At 41.1% G+C, this 20,602-nt stretch overlaps 1 protein-coding gene across 1 annotated transcript; it reads left to right on the top strand.

The window, feature by feature from the left end:
* Positions 1 to 482: 482 nt before the first annotated feature.
* On the top strand, positions 483 to 6,190 carry GHSR (growth hormone secretagogue receptor). Its single transcript, XM_050780068.1, has 2 exons — positions 483 to 1,321; positions 3,807 to 6,190. Exons 1-2 carry the CDS (start codon positions 526 to 528, stop codon positions 4,109 to 4,111), a joined length of 1,101 nt encoding a protein of 366 aa, XP_050636025.1. The 5' UTR covers positions 483 to 525; the 3' UTR covers positions 4,112 to 6,190.
* Positions 6,191 to 20,602: the final 14,412 nt, after the last annotated feature.

Raw genomic sequence — 20,602 nt, 5'->3', positions numbered from 1 at the left:
TCACCCCCACCCCTGGGTGTGACCTGTCCTTCCGGGGCACACTAGTCCAGCATCACCCAGGGCTCCGGAGAGAGCTCTTCACGCTCCCGCTTCACGGCGCCTGGTCCCTCCAGTCCCCATTCGCTGGGACGCTTTGGGAAGTGCGAGATGCAACTGGAGCGAGAACGCAAATGCAAGGCAGGGGTGATGACAGGTATGCGTGTGGGTGCCGACCGGAGGATGGGTTGGGAGAGAGAAACTTTGGGGGAGTAGATGGGGGAAAGGGGAGGTGCCAGAGAAAGCAGTGGGTCACTGTCTCACCCACTGACCACCAGTCTCTCTCCCTCTTCCCTGTCCCCATCTCACCTTCTCCCTCGGCTTCTGCCTCTCGCCTCCCTCTTTTTCTTCTCCAAGCATCCTCCCTACGCTTCTGCACCCGCTCCTCCCTCGCACCCTCCCGCGCCTAAGCGGACCTCCTCAGGAGCCAGCTGGGTCCAGCCTCCCAGCGCAGTCACGTCCTAGAGCCTGTTCGGCTGAGCCGGCAACATGTGGAACGCGACGGCCAGCGAAGAGCCGGGGTTCAACCTCACGCTGGCCGACCTGGAGTGGGATGCTTCCCCCGGCAACGACTCGCTGGGCGACGAGCTGCTGCGGCTCTTCCCCGCGCCGCTGCTGGCGGGCGTCACAGCCACCTGCGTGGCGCTCTTCGTAGTGGGCATCTCTGGCAACCTGCTCACCATGCTGGTGGTGTCGCGCTTCCGCGAGTTGCGCACCACCACCAACCTCTACCTGTCCAGCATGGCCTTCTCCGACCTGCTCATCTTCCTCTGCATGCCCCTGGACCTCGTTCGCCTCTGGCAGTACCGGCCCTGGAACTTCGGCGACCTACTCTGCAAACTCTTCCAATTCGTCAGCGAGAGCTGCACCTACGCCACGGTGCTCACCATCACAGCGCTGAGCGTCGAGCGCTACTTCGCCATCTGCTTCCCGCTGCGGGCGAAGGTGGTGGTCACCAAGGGGCGGGTGAAGCTGATCATCTTCGTCATCTGGGCCGTGGCCTTCTGCAGCGCCGGGCCCATCTTCGTGCTAGTCGGGGTGGAGCACGAGAATGGCACCGACCCTTGGGACACCAACGAGTGCCGCCCCACCGAGTTCGCGGTACGCTCTGGACTGCTCACGGTCATGGTGTGGGTGTCCAGCATCTTCTTCTTCCTTCCTGTCTTCTGCCTCACGGTCCTCTACAGTCTCATCGGCAGGAAGCTGTGGCGGAGGAGGCGCGGCGATGCTGTCGTGGGCGCCTCGCTCAGGGACCAGAACCACAAGCAAACCGTGAAAATGCTGGGTGGGTCTCAGCGCGCGTTCAGGCTTTCTCTCGAGGATCCTCTCCTCTCCCTGTGTCTGCTCCCTTCTCTCTGAGTCTCCATCTCTATTTCCCCCTGAGTCTCTACCTCTTTCTTCGGTTTCTCTGGGCCTCTTTCTCTCTGCATGTCTCTCTTTTTTTTTTTTTAATTTATTTTTTATTATTATTATACTTTAAGTTCTAAGGTACATGTGCATAACGTGCAGGTTTGTTACATATGTATACTTGTGCCATGTTGCTGTGCTGCACCCATCAACTCGTCAGCACCCATCAACTCGTCATTTACATCAGGTATAACTCCCAATGCAACCCCTCCCCCCCCCCCCCCCCTCCCCATGATAGGCCCCGGTGTGTGATGTTCCCCTTCCCAAGTTCAAGTGATCTCGTTGTTCAGTTCCCACCTATGAGTGAGAACATGCGGTGTTTGGTTTTCTGTTCTTGTGATAGTTTGCTAAGAATGATGGTTTCCAGCTGCATTCTCTCCTCTTGCTTTCCTGAGTGATGTTTTTGGTCTCTCAACCTCTCTGTCTCTGTCTCTCCTCCCCCTTTACTTTGTCAGTGTCTTTTCTTACCGTCTCTATCTCTTTGTGTCTCTTTCTTCCTGTCTCTCCTTTCTTTCTTTCACGGAAAAATGTCCCACATTTGTATTTCCCTAAAACAAATTTTATATCAGCCAGAAACTCCACTTTAAAATCGAGCTATCTTATAAAAGTCTATTGTGGTCTTTAAGCGTTAAAAGTGAGGATTGACTTCCTGCCTCAAATAGAATTTGTGAATATCTAAGTTACATTAAGAAAAGCAGGGCTTGGATCTAGAAAGTGTTCAGTGGTAAATTCAACCAAAGACATGATCAATTTGGATAACCCTCTTAAAGATGATTCATTTTTCTTTCAATATTGTGATTTGTTTTCTGCCCTGCATTTTTTCAGATAATTGCATCAATTCTGTTTACCCTGCTGCTGTTTATACAGCTTTATAAGGAAGTCAGCGACAAATCAGTGAAGTTTCATTTGTTTTTATGATAACCTGCCTCTTCAGGTAATCATAGGATAAGGTATCACTAGGATAAGGTAAGGATAAACTAGAATAAACAAAGCTCCAACAGGAGGAAAGGAGACTTTGTGGAAACCAACAGAATTCACTGCCTCCCCAAATGACCCTTCAGGAACATCTGGGTACAATGTCATAACTGGATGTGCTGAATGTTTATTGCACAAATTCAGCTTCTTTAAGTATATGTGTTTCGTACAAGGGAAGTAATAATAAATGTGTTTACATCCCAGCAAAATATTAACTCTACTTGCATTTTCAAAACCAAGGTCTGTATATTTTCTTATTTAGATATTATAGTCAAGACTTCATACTTACTGGCATATTTTAAGGCTTCTTAGAAGTCATTCCAGGATGATTTCATATTTCCAATTTTACAATTCCTGGATCCTACATATTACAGTGATAGAGTTTATTAAAGGAATGTCAAAGATTTTATTTTCTGGACCAGTGATTCTCGTGATATGACTCATAGGTTATAAACCTGCTAGTGTCCTCCAAGGGATCCTAAGCTCTCACCTATGAGATTCACATTGTTATTGTGGCAGTTAGGTTGCTACTATACAACTTAGTTTTAAGGGTAAGTTTAATAATTTCCTCCAGTTTTATTTTCAAGCCATTAATTTCTTCATTGGTGTCTCAACACCAATGTTAACTTTCTTCTTCCTTGACAATTTGAGAGATCACTGAAGTGTTACAAGGACTAAAAAGTTATTTATTATTTTTCCCTGATTTCTGAATTTAAAACAATCTAAACATTTAGACATCTTTAAAAATTATCTTACATGGGCAAAATGAAGACTTGGATGGATGATAATTTATATGAGTTGGTTTACTTATGTCTTACTTATATCTATTGTAGGTGACATAGAATCATTCATCTCAGTGATTCTTAATCCTGACTATATTCAATCCTCTGTGAAACTTAAAAAAAAAAAAAAAAGAAAAGATAAAGCATATGCCCTGATCTCCCTCTTAGAGATTTAAATTGACTGAATCTATACTACATTCAAGGAATCTGCATTGCTTTAAAAAGTGCCAGGAGACTCGGATACACAGCTATGGTTGAGTACATCCACTTTACCTCATAAATGTGTGTGTTGTGTCTAACACATAAAAACTGCTGGACTATTGTGAAGAAATGGTCTAGTCAGTTGAGTCAATATGTCAACTCACTACAAAATCACTCAGATAGTTGTTAAATAGGAAAGACTGGGAAGCTCAGTAAAAATTGTTGAACTGTTGGTCCAGACAGACTGAATCTTTGTTAAAATGTTGGAACGAGGAAGAGCAGAACACAATGTTTCTCTGAAGTCAGTGGTCATAGACCATGAAACAAAAACAAAGTCTTAAAAATAGAATGTGATTTGCTATGACATTTCTTGAGCTGACTATCTCTCTCCCATTGTCCTTTTAGCTGTAGTGGTGTTTGCCTTCATCCTCTGCTGGCTGCCCTTCCATGTAGGACGATATTTATTTTCCAAATCCTTTGAGCCTGGCTCCTTGGAGATTGCTCAGATCAGCCAGTACTGCAACCTCGTGTCCTTTGTCCTCTTCTACCTCAGCGCTGCCATCAACCCCATTCTGTACAACATCATGTCCAAGAAGTACCGGGTGGCAGTGTTCAGACTTCTGGGATTCGAACCCTTCTCCCAGAGAAAGCTCTCCACTCTGAAGGACGAAAGTTCTCGGGCCTGGACAGAATCTAGTATTAATACATGACCTAGCACATTGCTGAGTACAGTCACCGCTTATTATTCTAAACAAGAAGACATAGCACAGCAGAACTTGGGAGGAAGCTGAAGGTTAATTTTGGAATTAGGAACACATAGATCCGGAAACATTTCGGAGGGAAAAAAAGACATCATTTGTAGGGTGCGAGCAGTTTGATTTGATTGCACACTTATCAGTGCTCTCATACATGATTTCTGCATATTCACTGCCTATGATTTTGCATTCTGCTGTGGGTGCTGGTGAGGGCTTTGCAATTCAGAGAAAGGAGGTAGAGCAGAGTGAGCAATTAGGGCACGTCTTGGAGGGTAGATACAAATTTGCTTTGCTTTTTCATAATCATCAAAATTATTTGGTCTAAAGAATGACATTACATAATACAAATTTTAAAATGTAACTTTTAAAAACTAGCAATTTTCATAAAGCTCTAGAGCAGTGCTGTCCAAGAGAAATATAACATGAGGCACATAAGCGATCAATGCAAAAATTATTAAAAAGAAATTTACATGCTTTTTTTCACACTAAGTCTTTGAAATCTGACATGCTTTTTACACTTACAGAATCCCTCAATTTGGACACTAAGTTTTCATTGGTAATATTTGATGTATTTAGATTTCATAAAATTTACAGATAAAAAGTAGATTCAACAACCTAAGTTGTCTAAACACACTTAAAAGTTTTCCAATAACTGAAACAACTGTAACCCTTTAAACTTAAAATTAGTTATAGTTAAAAATTCAGTTCTTCAGTTGCACTAGTCACATTTCAAGTTTCCAGTAGCTTGAGGTTACCACTTAGAACAGCACAGCTCTAGAGTATATACAAAATTATCATTCACCTTATATAAAATGTTTAAAAATAAATACTCTTTCCCTAAAATGTTTTTATAGTGGTGTTCGCATAGCAGAATTTTAGAGTGATGGATACTAAAAATCACACTAAATGTCCTGTTCTGTATGCTCAGAAGAGAATGGATATGAAATGTGTAACATATATTTTTAAATTAAGTTGAGTTGCATGTGTTAATATTCAGGAAATGAAACTTTATGAAACAATTATGGGTAATCACAAACTGCCTTATATGGCTTAACAACAATTTTTAAGTCAATCATAAGGCTTCAATTTGTGAATAAGGGAATAATTTGTAACGTACTCTGGCAAGTTTATAAGAAAGTTAATGAATACAGAAATTATTCAAGTGATGAAGGCAGGCTCATGTGAAAAACCAAGAATCCCCTAAATGTTACTGCTTATTGATATTGAAAACTTTCAAAAATCTTATAACCATTTATTTTAAAATGCCTATGCTGTGTCCTGTCTCCAAATTAGTTTTACTGCTTATATCCCATTGCTTACCTGATAGATATGATTACCTGGACTTCCAGATCCTCTCTTAATTGTAATTATGAATGAATAGACATCTTCAACTAAATATTGTACATTTTGTTATAAGTATATAATTTTCATTTATATTGACATTGCTTCCTATACAGTCAACTCTTTACATTCTAAAGATTTGGGTTAATATCTTTAGTATGCAAAGAGTAATAACTTTTTCATAATCCTGTGCAATACTTAGTCATATAAACAGTTCCTTCATGAAGTTATTGGTTCACAACTATGGAATGGATAGAACCATTTAGGGAAATTCCTGCCATGACTGTTTTTCCTTCAACAAAAAGAAAGATAATCATGATGAAATAATTGATTGATTATTTAGTATAGAAACACCCAAACACAATCATAATTAGAATTATTTCTCTAGAAAAATATTTCCGAGATTCATTCTGACACTAAAACTGCACCACCAATGTGGTCTAACTACAGAATGCTAGCAAGCTGATTATGTAGTTAGTTCCTAAGAGTGCATCAATATTAAAAAAACAAAAACAAAAAACACTGACTCATTTAAGTTCATGGGATACTAATTAGGGCATTGAGCATTATTGTCCTGGAGAGGGCCCAGTAAATCCAAAAAAGGTAGTTCAGCTTTCTGAAGCCTTAAAATTTTTGTCTATAAATACATCCTACTTGAGAGGAAACAAACAAAAAAACCTTGACCTCCAACACATAGTTGATTGCTTTGGAGGAAAACAATCCCAACCCTTAATTCATTGCTTAGCCTCCTCTCTTGTGGGTTTATGTCTAGTCTTGGCCTAATTCACCTCCAGGGAGTAGTTAATGTAGTAGGGACCACCACTGTCCTTCAGTGGCATTAATCTGGAAACTCAGAGAATATGTTTAGAGGAAGAGATCTTTAATTTGTCCTCTTATACCATTGCTTTTTTATTGTTTGTAACTTCTTTATTTTATCATACTCCTTAAATCATTTAAGACTCAGGGAAAAGAGGAATATTGTTTGTAAAAGTCCATCATTTCGTAAGCATTTAGTATGTGCCTGATATGTTCTAAACTCTAACAATTTATAAGCCAAGGATTTTATCCTTAAGGAGCTCGCAATCACTTGTGTGTTTTGTTGCATCAGGCAACTGATAACTTCTTTAAATTGCAAAGTAAACACCTCCGGTTGACACTGGATCAAGGGGCTGGCTATTCATCCCATTGTGTTGCTGTGCATTTGGCTCAAAATAAATTCAAGATGGGTTGTTCCTCCAACAACTGGTCAATTTTGTAGACACAGTTAATGTGTCTGCTAGCAGTAATTACACTCAATATATTCTTCATTAATGTAGGGAAAGTAAAGTGATCTTTTTTTACTCTGTGTTTCAATTTTCCTGGTTATCGAGAATGAGGTGTTTGTCACCACAGCTTACACTGTGGCACAAAATCAAGTGTTGGATCATTTTCATTACATGGAGTAACTGTTGTATAAGTAAGAACTTTTAAATGATTGCTTTAAATATCCATTGCCATGAGTTACTCAAAATTAGAAGTTTCACTGTAATGAGATTTAGAAACACCTCTAGTGCCTGGCTACACCTTGAAAATCATTTTATAGAAAACTTTTTATTGCGGTGCAGGTTGTTGTGATAAGATTTGACTTGAAGTTCCACTTTTTCATGCCAACACTTTTATTAAGAATCTCATATCATTACAAGCATTCTATAACTTTTAGTTCCATATTGGCAGTTTTAGCTTTTTTTTTCTATTTTTTATTTATTCACATACTTGAGTTATGCTGTTAAAAAAACTGTGAGATTTTTTTGCAAGTTTGGTGCCTGAAACACTCTCTTGTCTTTTAACAAGTAGTACGTATATCTTTAAAACATGACATACATATTTGCATGTCAAAATTTCTTGTCACAGTGGGTGAATAGAAGAGAGCTTTCTGTTTTCACAAACACTGACTCTCTTGTAAACAATGTCATTAAAGGATAAAGATAATGTCAGTAACAGATAAACCATGTCTAATATAGTTCATCAGCTAATGATTAGCCTTTTTTTTTTTTTTTTTTTTTTTTTTTTTTTGCAATTTAAATTGCAACGCCAGCCAGAATAGATACAATTGTGACTTAACTGGGTGGTTAGTGACAAATGTTAATTCAGTGAATTCACAACATAAATATTTTCTTATCTAGAGAATGAACTTCTGGTCAAAATCAGCAGAAAAGAATGTGCTAGTGATAGATGCTGTTTTAAGCTAACATCACTTATTTATTCACATTAAATGAATTCAATCATATTAGTCTTGACAAGAATCTGAGTTTGAAGCAGGTGAGGAGGAAAGTTTGGATGAGGCTTGTTTTTGTATTTTCTCTTTTGAACTCCAACTTGCAGGATGCTAGAGGCTAGCTTTTTGTTGACAGAAATATCGTCATCCTTAAACAAAAAAAGGCTGTCATGTCTATTCCCCTCCCAACTGTCTGGATATTTGCTGGAATTCCAATTAATACTTTATACTATGACACAGGATATACCTTTGCTCAAGGAACTACCAACTACCCTCAAAACTGGCAAGCCAATAAAGCTCTCAGAAATCATGCCTCGTGTAAATGTTCAGAAAGTTCCACCAAAATGTGTACAAATATTCTCCCCAGAATTCTTCTCTCCCCCAGCCACAGAGAAAGCTTTCAAGAAGAATGGTTTGAAAGATTTGCTGTGTCTTTAACATCTTAAATCCAAAACATTTCTCAGCTCAAACAACAAAAAAAAATTATCTTTTTCACTTTTACCACTATGGATTTAGTATAATAAAAAACACTTATCTCTACCAAAAAATACAAAAATTAGCCGGGCATGGTGGTGGATGCCTGTAATCCCAGCTACTTAGGAGGCTGAGGCAGGAGAATCGCTTGAACCCAGGAGGCAGAGGTTGCAGTGAGCCAAGATTATGCCATTACACTCTAGCCTGGGTAACAGAGCAAGACTCTGTTTCAAAAAAAAAAAGAAAAGAAAAGAGAAAGAAAACACTTGTTCTCTCTCTTTCTCTCTCTCTCTCTCTCTCTCTCTCTCTATATATATATATATATATATAATCCGAACAGCCTTGTCCCTTGTTTCACTGATATATGATGTATTCCATGTCTGTATAGAATTTCATACTTGGTTGATTTGTGTTGTTATAATATGTCATAAATGTCATTGATGTTTTGATTTGCAATTCTTTTTCTTTAGGGATTTTCTGAATGTCAATGAAGAGTTTACTATAGCTTTCACGTACCTGTCATATGCAACTACACATAGGTTTTCCTTCCTTTGAGTGTTCTTAACCAAACAATTGCCTAATAAATATTTTTTAAAGCATATGGTTGACTTCCACTTAGTTATAAAACTTGGGGTCTGGAATATCTTACCTCTACTCTTGTCTCAGATTTAGTTCTATTTTGTCCTTTTAATTCCTGAAATATGTATTTTGCACCTATGAGGAGGTGTTTGTTGTAGTAAATTTTATTTCCCCAAAGGCTCCAATATTTAATAGTGAGTTAAACAATTCCTGTAAGAATTAAGAAGAGTGGCAGGCTGAGGTGGGCGGATCACGAGGTCAGGAGATTGAGACCATCCTGGCTAACATGGTGAAACCCCATCTCTACTAAAAGTACAAAAAATTAGCCGGGCATGGTGGTGTGCTCCTGTATTCCCAGCTACATGGGAGGCTGAGGCAGGAGAAACACTTGAACCCAGGAGGCGGAAGTTGCAGTGAGCCGAGATCACGCCACTGCACTCCAGCCCGGGCAACAGAGCGAGACTCTTTCTCAGAAAAAAAAAAAAAAAAAGAATTAAGAAGAGTAACGGACCCTGTGGTGGACTGTGATCCCATGCTCTCATACCTCTCTGACCCTTCCAGCCTGTCACTTCAGAGCCAATACGCCCTTCCTAGTGTTGCACTATTTGATCCAAAGACCATGCATGAGCTCTTTGGGTCAGGGAAAGGATGTCTGTTCACCTTGGACTCAGTAGCTACTCACTGAATGTTGGACAAATTAAAGTTTAAAGACTGGATTATGTGTCATCTGGTCATTAGCTTCCAGACACATGGATTCCAGGGGTTAATAAAAGTTAAGGCTAAAAGTGGAAGCAGACAATTTTATTGGCCAATTAGGGGACTTTGAAATACCCTACCACCAAGTATCACCATCATTTCAACTTAAAAGAACATAACCTAAGAAAAAAATATGTAAAGGACATAATCTTGGAATAAAGGATAGTCACAGTACGAAAATTCAACGTATTCCACATAACACAAAATTATACATGTATGCTGTTTTGAGTTAGTTACAATTTAAAAATAGCACCTAAATTAAAATGTCTAAGAAATACTTGTCAATAATTAGTAATACATTAAAGCAATCCAAGTAAGCAAATCATGGGATTGGTTTTTATAGATCCACTGAGGCCTTTTCCAATATCTTTTGGCACCTGCTATCCACCTCTCCCTTAATTCAATGCCAGCCAGGGCCCATCCCCTTTTTTAAAGGAAGAGCAGGCAGCAGGCTCTCTCAGCAGGTCTCACATTCTGGGGTCATCTACAAAAGCTGGTTGCCCGCTGCCTCTTGACTAATAGTTCATCATCGGTTCCTGATTTCATAACCAACTTCCTTAAGGGGCCATCAAATTAGTTATAAATCAATACACACCACCTGAAGAATAGTTTGACAGTGTATATAAACTTTTTACAAAGTTTACTCTTTGGTACAGTAATTTTATATTGAGACATGATTATGGAGAAGCACCATCTATAATTGTGTTCCTTGCACCTTATTTGTAATTGTGAAAACGTGAAAAGCCCAAATGTCTGAGACTGGGGAATTTGTTAGATAAATTACAGTAATGATAATCGTTAACATTTACATGACATTGTGCTTAATGCTTTCAATTCATTTTCTCATAGAATCTTCCCAACACACCTAGGAAGAGGTTGTATTTTTATGCCTGTGGGTGTGTGGAGTTGGGGGCTGGGAGTCATTGAGACAGGAGAAGTTTTGTCACATAGTTAGGAAATGGTAGGTCTAAAATTTGGCCCCGAATGGATTAGATTCTAGTTAGGGTCTTGTGTCCTCATTTTACCCATGCAAACATTAAAATGATATTGTAAACATTAAAAATGATACCATAAAAGAATTGTAATAATGTGGGTAAAATGTTTACCCAATTTAGTAAAGGAAAACATATCTTGTCCCATCTTTAAAAAAAAATGCATGTTCCCAGAGCAGAGAAGTTGAAAAGATATAGCACACTAAAGTATTAACAGTGTTCCTCTGGTTGGTTGAAATGTTTTCTTTTTTCTATTTTTCCATGGTTTCCAACATTTCTACAAAGAATGTGTATTATCTTTGCGATAATGGAAAGTGGCAGAATGAGTTATTACAAGACAGCGACGGGCCTCTCTCCTGGCCTTGCTCCAGGTCCTGCTCTCTGCTCTCAGCCTCTAACTGTGTCTGGGACCTTGGGTTTACCTGGTTTCTGTGAGACCATGGTCCTCAGCGAGACCCCTTCCATGTCCAGCCCTAACTCTGAGCTCTCAGCCTCTGCAGGTCCTCACTAGGACATTTGCTCTTCCCTGGCAGTGACAGTTTCAGGGAGGTGGTGGTGGGAGAGGGAAGCCAGCCAGCATCAGGCCTGTATTCCAGTTCTGCTGCTATGACTATGTGGCTTTGGCAAGTTCCTTAACCTCCATCCATATAAAGTACCAGACACTTAGTAGGTGCTCATTAAATGGCCACAGTGATCCTTTGGTTACTTAGCAAAGTATAAAGTGGCCCCATTTTGTATCCCCCTTTCCTAGGTACTCTGTTGCCTAGAACACTTCTTCAGACATCTCTATCTTTCACTGACCCAACTGGGAAGGACTTGCAGCAACTTCATTGATCATTTACAGAATTTTAGAGAGGCTGATAAAAGCAGCTGCAAATTTGGCAAAGTTTAGTAATTGCTCTGCCTGTAGTGCTGACAAGGCACTGTCAGGTTTTCCCCAAATGCAGCAGATATACTTTGTGAACCCTTGGCTCCTCTCCCAGGGGTCATTTGTCCCTCTAGCTGTGGAATAAAAAATAATTTTTGGCTCAGTCAACAGAAGGTGGAAGAAGATGTAGGTAGCAGGTAAAGGGGGAGAGCCGGGAGAATCTTCTGGGTTCCTGAAAGTATACCTCTACTCGTGGTCACTTGTTCACTCTCTAGACCTGATTAACTGCTCCAGAACCTTTATTGACTGACCTTTTTCTTTCAAGATTTATGCTCCAGGAACAAAGCACATGAAGTAGACTACGCATAGACTTTGAAGCCAAACAGTTACAGAATTTACTCCTGGCTTCACCATCTAGCAGCCATGAGACAATGGGCAATTACTAAACATTAACCTCTCCAGGTCTCAGCTGATTTAATAGTACAATAGGAATCCTAAAACTACCTACTTTGTGTGGTTGTTGACAGGATCCGATGACAAAGAATATGTAAAGGGACAGCGTCTGGTACACGGAAGAGCACCACACATGCTTTTTATATTACTATAATTTGTTAGGTTGTTTACCATCTTTGATGAGTTTCTTTAAAGCAGAGCAAGAACCTAAAACATGTGAAGAAATCTGAATGCAGAATCCTTCTACAGTTTTAGGATCCCCTTCCCACCCCAATTTTGATAGCAGATTCACCCATATCTACTTTAATGAGTGTTTTCGTGACTTGCCTTTCTTAAGACTTTCCAAGGAATTCAATGTAGGTTTCAGAGAAAGAGCAGTTTTCTTTTTTGCAATCACATTTCATCAGTTTACTATAAATTGCTACTTTTTTTTTTTTGAGACTGAGTCTCACTCTTGTTGCCCAGGGCTAGAGTGAAATGGTGTAATCTCGGCTCACCGCAACCCCTGCCTCCCGGGTTCAAGTGATTGTCCTGCCTCAGCCTCCTGAGTAGCTGGGATTACAGGCATGCCCCACCATGCCCAGCTAATTTTGTCCTTTTAGTAGAGACGGGGTTTCTCCATGTTGGTCAGGCTAGTCTCGAACTCCCGACCTCAGGTGATCCACCCACCTCGGCCTCCCAAAGTGCCAGGATTACAGGCATGAGCCACCGCGCCCAGCCCATAATTTTTAATAGTTACAATAACAAGTGCGATTTGCTTTAGACAAACTTGGGAACAAAGAACTTGGCTGGTAAATCAGAAGTGTAGAGGTGTGCGACAGTGTAGCTTTCTAGCTCCCAGCACATTCAATGTGGCCCAAACATTAGTCACCATCCTTGAGAGAGTGAATGGAGCGCGTTGGATACCAGCAATTCTGGTTAAGAACTCTTCTAATCTCTATGTAAAAGCACTTAGACTATAGAGATTCACTGGTTCTCTTCAAAGAGAATGAATCCAAGTCAATAACACTTTAGAGACCGTCTAGGGTCTGAGGAACTTCATTTAGGGAGTTTCCTCCAGTGGGTCAACTCCTATCAATTGTTAGTGGCTCCCAACAACACTGAGCTGTGTTGGGTTCTTGGTAGGGTAAAAATGTGTCCCTTTTGTCTGTAATAGTACTGGTTATTCATGTGGTTGGCCATCACATCTAGTTTGCATTTGTCCTGGATTTTTTCATTTTTTTTAAAAGATATATCATTAATATTTGCATTAAAGTAAACTGGGGTTAGTTTGCTGGATCTCCATTTGGTTATTTCCATCTTCTGCCATGGTCTTGTCTAGCAGCATGTGAGGTTTGTGTTAAGTGAACAGAGTTCTCTCCTTAGCGCACAGTAAATCTGAAAGACGATCAACTTTATCTCTTTACTTCCAGTACTTTCCTGGGCCAATTTAATTAAGCCCTCCTTTTCAAAGAAAGCATGCAAAAACACTTGCTAAGAAAACAAAGTGGATAGTGGCACACACTGCTAGGGAATGTCCATTTTTCTGTCTTAGGTGGTATTGATGGGAGAAATATTTGGGGGCTATTTATTGTCTTCTGCAGTTCTGCTATGGCTCTTACTGCAATCTTCAAGATGCATGAAGTCAGTAGGGTCAGTGGAAAACGGAAAAACATTAAAGACTGGGCGCGGTGGCTCATGCCTGTAATCCCAGCACTTTGGGAGGCCAAAGCGGACAGATCACTTGAGGTCAGGAGTTTGAGACCAGCTTGGCTAAAATAGCGAAACCTTGTCTCTACTAAAAATACAAAAATTAGCTGGGCCTGGTGGTGGGCGCCTATAGTTCCAGATACTCAGCAGGCTGAGGCAGGAGAATCACTTGAACCCAGGAGGCAGTGGTCGCAGTGAGCCGAGATCGCGCCACTGTACTCCAGCCTGGCGACAGAGCGAGACCCCATCTCAAAAACAACAGCAGCAGCAAAACCTTATAGATTATGTACATATGCAATAAGTGCAGGAAATAAAGGTTGAGTAGCCCTCCTCTAGAGGATAATCTAAACACTTTTGTTAAATTGTAACAAGCTTGAATTTTGCTATAAATCTACTGAAGTTAGTAATTATTTCAATAAAAACTATGTCCAGATACAACTGTTTAACACATGGGACAGCAGAAGGCACATTTAAGTTTCAGTATGCAAAGCAGATGTTTCCATTTAAATGAAACAATTGTTTTTTCAAATTAATTGTACTCATTTTGGAGTCTATAGTTTCTTACCCATGCTCAAAAAGTTCATGACAGTTGTTATTGTGTTGGCTCCATTGTCAGAAGACAATCTTGGCGCACAGTTGAATGAGGCCAATTTTATATCAATGCCATCACATGCTTTAAATAAAAGATCAGTTAATCTCACTAATGGATTGAGTTTTTCATCCAATTGATGGAATTGAAATAAAGCTTTTGGAAATCCTTGTTTAGTGAAATATTTTGCATTATTGAGAATGTAACTGAAATTTTTCTTAAAAGATTTTCATTGATGTTAAATGTATTTATTTTGGGGCAACAATATGAATATAATTTAGGAGGGACATAGTGTCATGATAAAAGCAATGTTCTTACTAAATTATGAATTCTATAAAACAGATATTCAAGCATGGAATTGTGGTAACCATATAACTCATAATTCACCCAAAAAAGTTGTGATAGTCTGTCAATAAAAAAAAAGAAGAATTGGGTCAGAGTAATTCCAACATTTTGGGAGGCCAAAGTGGGCAGATCACATGAGATCAGGAGTTCGAGACCAGCCTGGCCAACATGGTGAAACTCCATCTCTACTAAAAATACAGAAATTAGTCAGGAGTTGTGGTGCACACCTGTAATCCCAGCTACTCAGGAGGCTGAGACAGGAGAATTGCTTGAGCCAAGATCACGCCACTGCACACTCCAGCCTAGGCAACAGCAAGAGTTTGGAAAAAAAAAAAAAAAAAGAAGAAGAAGAAGAATTGTCAAAATTCACAAAACTTACACAGATATGGCTTGAGTTTGTCCCCACCAAAACTCAGGTTGAAATTTGATCCCCTATGTGGCAGTGTTGGGAGGTGAGACCTAGTGGGAGGTGTTTGGGCCATAGGGTAGGAACCTTCATGAATGGCTTGGTGCCATTCTTACTGTAGTGAATGAGTTCTTGCTGTAGTAAGACTGATATAGTTTGGCTCTTTGTCCCCACCCAAATCTCATCTTGTAGCTCCCATAATTCCTATGTGTTGTGGGAGGAACCTGGTAAGATATAACTGAATCATGGAGGCGGGTCTTTCCCATGCTATTCTCATGATAGTGAATAAGTCTTACAAGATCTGATAGTTAAAAAAAAGTGGGACTTTCCCTACACAAGCTCATTCTCTTTGACTACTGCCATCCATGTAAGATGTGACTTGTTCCTCCTTGCCTTCCACCATGATTGTGAGGGCCTCCCAGCCATGTGGAGCTATAAGTTTTTAATGGAGCTATTAAAACCCCTTTTTCTTCCCAGTCTCAGGTATGTCTTTATCAGCAGTGCTGAAAACAGACTAATAAGGTAAATTAGTATCAGTAGATTGAGGCACTGCTTAAAATATACCCAAAAATGTGGAAGTGACTTTGGAACTGGGTAACAGGCAGAGGTTGGAACAGTTTTGAGGGCTCTGAAGAAGATAGGAAAGTGTGGGAAAGTTTAGAACTTCCTAGAGATTTGTTGAATGGTTTTGCCCAAAATGCTGATAGTGATATGGACAATAGAGTCCAGACTGAGGTGGTCTCAGATGGAAATGAGAAACTTGTTGGGAACTAAAGCAAAAGTGACTCTTGTTACATTTTAGCAAAGAGACTGGCAGCATTTTGCCCCTGCCCTAGAGATCTGTGGGACTTTGACCTTGAGAGAGATGATTTAGGGTATCTGGCAGAAGAAATTGCTAAGCAGCAAAGCATTCAAGAGGTGACTTGGGAGTTGTTAAAGGCATTCAGTTTTATAAGGGAAGCAGAGCACAAAAGTAAAAAAATTTTTCCCTGACAATGTGATAGAGAAGAAAATCCCATTTTCTGAGGAGAAACTCAAGCCAGCTGCAGAAATTTGCATAAATAAGGAACCGGATGTTAATCCCCAAGACAATGCAAAACATGTTTCCAGGGCATGTCAGAGGTCTTCACAACAGCCCCTCCCATCACAGGCCCAGAAGTTTAGGAGGAAAAAATGGTTTTGTGGGCAGGCCCAGGGTCCCACTGCTGTGTACAGTCTAGGAAGTTGGTGCCCTGCATCCCAGTTGCTTCAGCCATGACTAAAAGGGGCCAAGGTATGGCGCAGGCTGTTGCTTCAGAGTGCAGAAGCCTCAAGCCTTGGCAGCTACCATGTGGTGTTGAGCCTGTGGGTGCACAGAAGTCAAGAATTGAGGTTTGAGAATCTCTGCCTAGATTTCAGAAGATGTATGGAAACGCCTGGATGTCCAGGCAGAAGTTTGCTGCAGCGTGGGACCCTCATGGAGAACCTCTGCTAGGGCAGTGCAAAAAGGAAATATGGGGTCAGAGCCCCCACACAGAGTCCCTACTAGGGCACTGTCTAGTGGAGCTGTGAGAAGAGGGCCACCATCCTCCAGACCCCAGAATGGTAGATCCACTGATAGCTTGCACCCTGTGCCCAGAAAAGCTGCAGACACTCAACACTAGCCCATGAAAGAAGCCAGGAGGGAGGCTGTAGCCAGCAAAGCCACAGGGGCAGAGCTGCCCCAGACCATGGGAACCCACCTCTTGCATCGGCAAGACCTGGATGTGAGTGAGACATGGAATGAAAGAGATGACGTGGGAGCTTTAAATTTTACTGCTCTGCTGGATTTTGGACTTGCATGGGGCCTGTAGCCCCTTTGTTTTGGCCAATTTCTACCATTTGGAAGACAGTTGTATTTACCCAAAACCTGTACCCCCATTGTATCTAGGAAGTAACTAACTTGCTTTTGATTTTACAGGCTCAAAGGTGGATAGGTGAAGGCACTTGCCTTGTCTCAGATGAGACCTTGGACTGTGAACTTTTGAGTTAATGCTGAAATGAGTTAAGGTTTTGGGGGACTGTTGGGAAGGCATGATTGGTTTTGAAATGTGAAGACATGAGATTTAAGAGGCGCCAGGACAGAATGATACGGTTTGGCTCTGTGTCCCTTCCCAAATCTTATCTTGTAGCTCCTATAATTCCCTCGTGTTGTGGAGGGTACCTGATGGGATATAACTGAATCATGGGGGCAGGTCTTTCCCATGCTATTCTAGTGATAGTCAAGCTCCACCTCCTGAGTTCACACCATTCTCCTGCCTCAGCCTCCCGAGTAGCTTGGACTAAAGGTGCCCACCACCACACCTGGCAAATTTTGTTTTTGTACTTTTAGTAGAGACGAGTTTCACTGTGTTAGCCAGGATGGTCTCGATCTCCTGACCTCATGATCCACCCTCCTTGGCCTTCCAAAGTGTTGGGATTACAGGCATGAGCCACCACGCCCAGCCAAAGGCCTATTACTTTCTAAGATCTAAATGTGGTAAAATATTCAAAAGAATCATAGATAACTTATTTGACAAGTTTTGTCTTATAAAAATATTTGTTAAATAACAGTCTCTAAAAAGGGACAAAGTGACAGAATCTCTAAAAATATTTGAGCGGAAGTTAAACATTTCAATATTACGAAACAGAAAATAATATCCTCCTTTTCTTAGCATTTGTTCTGAGACTACTAGAAGGAGTAATAAAAAGTGTTAAGAATTTCAAATTTATTAACTATAAATATAATATAGAAAATGGTTGCAAGAATTTTACTAAAAATGAAGATTAAAGTGTATCAAAAAAGCGCTCATCATAGAAATACCAGTGATAAAGTATTGCAGATCAATATGGCCACATAAATGATTAAAGTATGTAAATACATGCCAAGAATAATTTTCTTATTGATATTATTTTTAAACATTCAGAATATCAATATAAAGATATTTCTTTGTTTCGATTTCATGTAGCAGTGTTGTTAGGGAGAGGCCCTAAAGGAAGATTTTCCCAAAGGTCTTCCACAACACTGTTGTTATAAGGCAAAGATTTCCATTCAGTCTTGGGAGCCAGGAGCAAGAATTGGATATCAGATAAATGTCAATGTCACCTGAATTCTGTGCTTTCAATGGCTGTGTGACCCTTCTTTTACAGCATCTTGCTTCCTCTACCTTTTTCTATATCTGTAGCTCCAAAAGAGCTTCAAGATATGTAGCACTGATAGGTAAAAAGAGAGAAGGCGAGGGAGAGACTGACCATTTCCCTTGGCACCTATAACATCTACTTGGGGAACGAGTGCTGTGGCACAAGCAACCCTCCTGAAGGAAATAAACCTTGTTAAGGTGCAGTTTTGTAAGGAAGACTGCTTTCCAGCTGGGCTCACTCTAAGAACTGGACCCCTGACTTGGAAGGAGGGATCTGCAGTATTGGTCTTCTCAATTTCCAGGCCCTTTACCCCTTCTCCACTTCAGTCATGCACGCCTAAGATTTTACACTGTTCCAGTGTCAACAGGAACTTCTCCTCCCCTGAAATTTTGCACTTAAACATCCCATACTGTGACCACAACCTTCTGTCATTCCAGGGCTCTCAGCTATTACTCCCTCCACATAGAATTTCTCACAGTTCTGGAGACTGGCAAGTCCAAGGTCAAGGCCAATTTAATGTCTGGTGAGGGCTTGCTTTTTGGCTTATAGGTGGTGCCTTCTTGCTGTGTTCTCACATGGCGGAAGAGACAAGCTAACTCCCTGGGTTCTTTTAGAAGCACACTAATCCCAATCATGAGGACTTTGCCCTCAAGGCTTAATGACCTCCCAAAGGCTCCATCTCCTAATACTTTCAACTTGAGGGTTATTACTTTAACACATAAATGGGGGTGGGCACAAACATTCGTATCACAGCAGCTCTGTTTCTTACTCTTCACAGAATCTATTTCAAACCTTCTCCATTTTCCACAAGCCACACCAGCCCCTCATCAGATACCCATACATTACTTCGAATAGGGAATAAGAAGCCATTCATTGGGAATTCTCTGGCTCATTGCCACCACATGGAAAAGGTCCTCTGGAGTTGCACATGCCCTTTGCTCCTCTGCTCATGTCACAGCAGGAGCAGTGTCTATCCTCCCAAACAAAGACATCTTCTCCATCAGTGCACTGCTTCTTCTCTCCTCCCACCTCCTATGATTATCCCATCTCTCCTGAAGCCTCATCCTTCCTTCCCCTCTCTGCTGGCATCTACCATGAGTGTTTAAGTCTGCTCAAGATTTCCTATCATAAAAAGACTTTGCTTAATCCCTTCTATGGATTGAATTGTGACACTCCACTGCCAAATTTATATGTTTAAAACCGAAATTCATTATGTTGAAACTTAAACCCTAATATGATGATATTTGCAGATGGGACCTTTGGCAGGTAACTAGCTTTAGATGAAGTAATGAGAGTGGGGTCCTCATAATGGGATTGCTGTTCTTAAAGAAGAGGAAGAGACCAGAACCCACCCACCCTCCGCCAAATGAGGACACAGTGAGAAGGCAGCTGTCTGCAAGCCAGAAAGAGAGCGTTCACCAGGCGTCAACCATGCTGGCACCTGGAGCTGCGACTTCCAGCCTCCAGAACTGTAAGAAATGCATTTCACCTGTTTAAGCCACACGGTCTGTGGGATTTTGTGATGGCAGCCTGAGCTGGTTAAGATACTTCCATAGTGCCCTCCAGCTGCTACCCTATCTCTCTCCTCCCCTTTACAGCCAAACTTGTTGAAATATAGTTTCCACTTTCTCTTACTCCGCTCATTATTAACCTACTGACATTGTACGATGAGAATAGCACTGAAAAACAAAAGGTTTAAAAAGATCACACATGGCAGCACAATGCTGGGACCAACTTGGTTTGTCCAATGGGGAAAACTCATGCTGAATAAATAATTGCCCAATAATTATTTAACTGTAAGTGAGTTATGTGCTATGGTAGAGAAGCTCTAGGTAGATGCTATGGGAGCCTCTTTTACATTTACCCAGGCTGGTCTGGGGCATGACACTGAGGAGGGCACCCCTGAGGTAGTGACATTTATACCATAATGTAAAGGATGAGTGGGAGCTGACCGGATTGCTGAAGGGAGGAGTACAATTCCAGGCATAAAGAACAGTGTGGAAAAGGTCTGAGTTAGGAAGGAACATGACATGTTTGAGGAACTGAAGGAAGGTCAGTGTGCTGGACCCTAGAGGGCAAGAGAGAGGGTGGCCTAAGGTGGACACTGTTCTGGAGAGAGACAGGGCCTTGGAGGCTATGCCAAGGACAACATGATTATTCTAACAGCAATGTACAGCCAACGAAGGGCTGTAGTAGGCGAGTGAGTGAAGGGGTAGCATTTGCATTTAAGGAAGACCAGCCTGTCTGCTGGTGGGGTTGAGTCGAAGGGGACAGGACGAATAATAGGAAACATCCCTTCAATAATAATTAAGGACTTCTCAAAGGGAGAAAAGACAAATAGTGCAGTATTATTTCCACACATGGTGTGATCAAAGGGTTGGTCCATGGAACCAATTCAGTGACCTGTGCTTGTCTACACAAGGCTTTAGTGTAAAAAGTGAAAAGTCCCAGCACTGCTTAAGACAAAGTATCAGAAAGAAAGTTTTCCTTGACCTCAGGGCTGTGAGTCTCTCTTGTGTTGGCATCAATGAGACTCTGGCTTCCTGGGCCATTCCTTTTCTA

Source organism: Macaca thibetana, chromosome 2 (assembly GCF_024542745.1).
Source record: "Macaca thibetana thibetana isolate TM-01 chromosome 2, ASM2454274v1, whole genome shotgun sequence".
Taxonomy (NCBI): Eukaryota; Metazoa; Chordata; class Mammalia; order Primates; family Cercopithecidae; genus Macaca; species Macaca thibetana.
This window is presented reverse-complemented; position numbering and strand designations above follow the sequence as displayed.

What these genes read in the sequence shown, in the direction of transcription:
- GHSR (XM_050780068.1), top strand. Translation starts at nt 526, where the DNA reads ATGTGGAACGCGACGGCCAGCGAAGAGCCGGGGTTCAACCTCACGCTG. An exon ending in GCAAACCGTGAAAATGCTGG is followed by an intron (nt 1,322 to 3,806) that starts GTGGGTCTCAGC and finishes TTGTCCTTTTAG; the next exon opens with CTGTAGTGGTGTTTGCCTTC.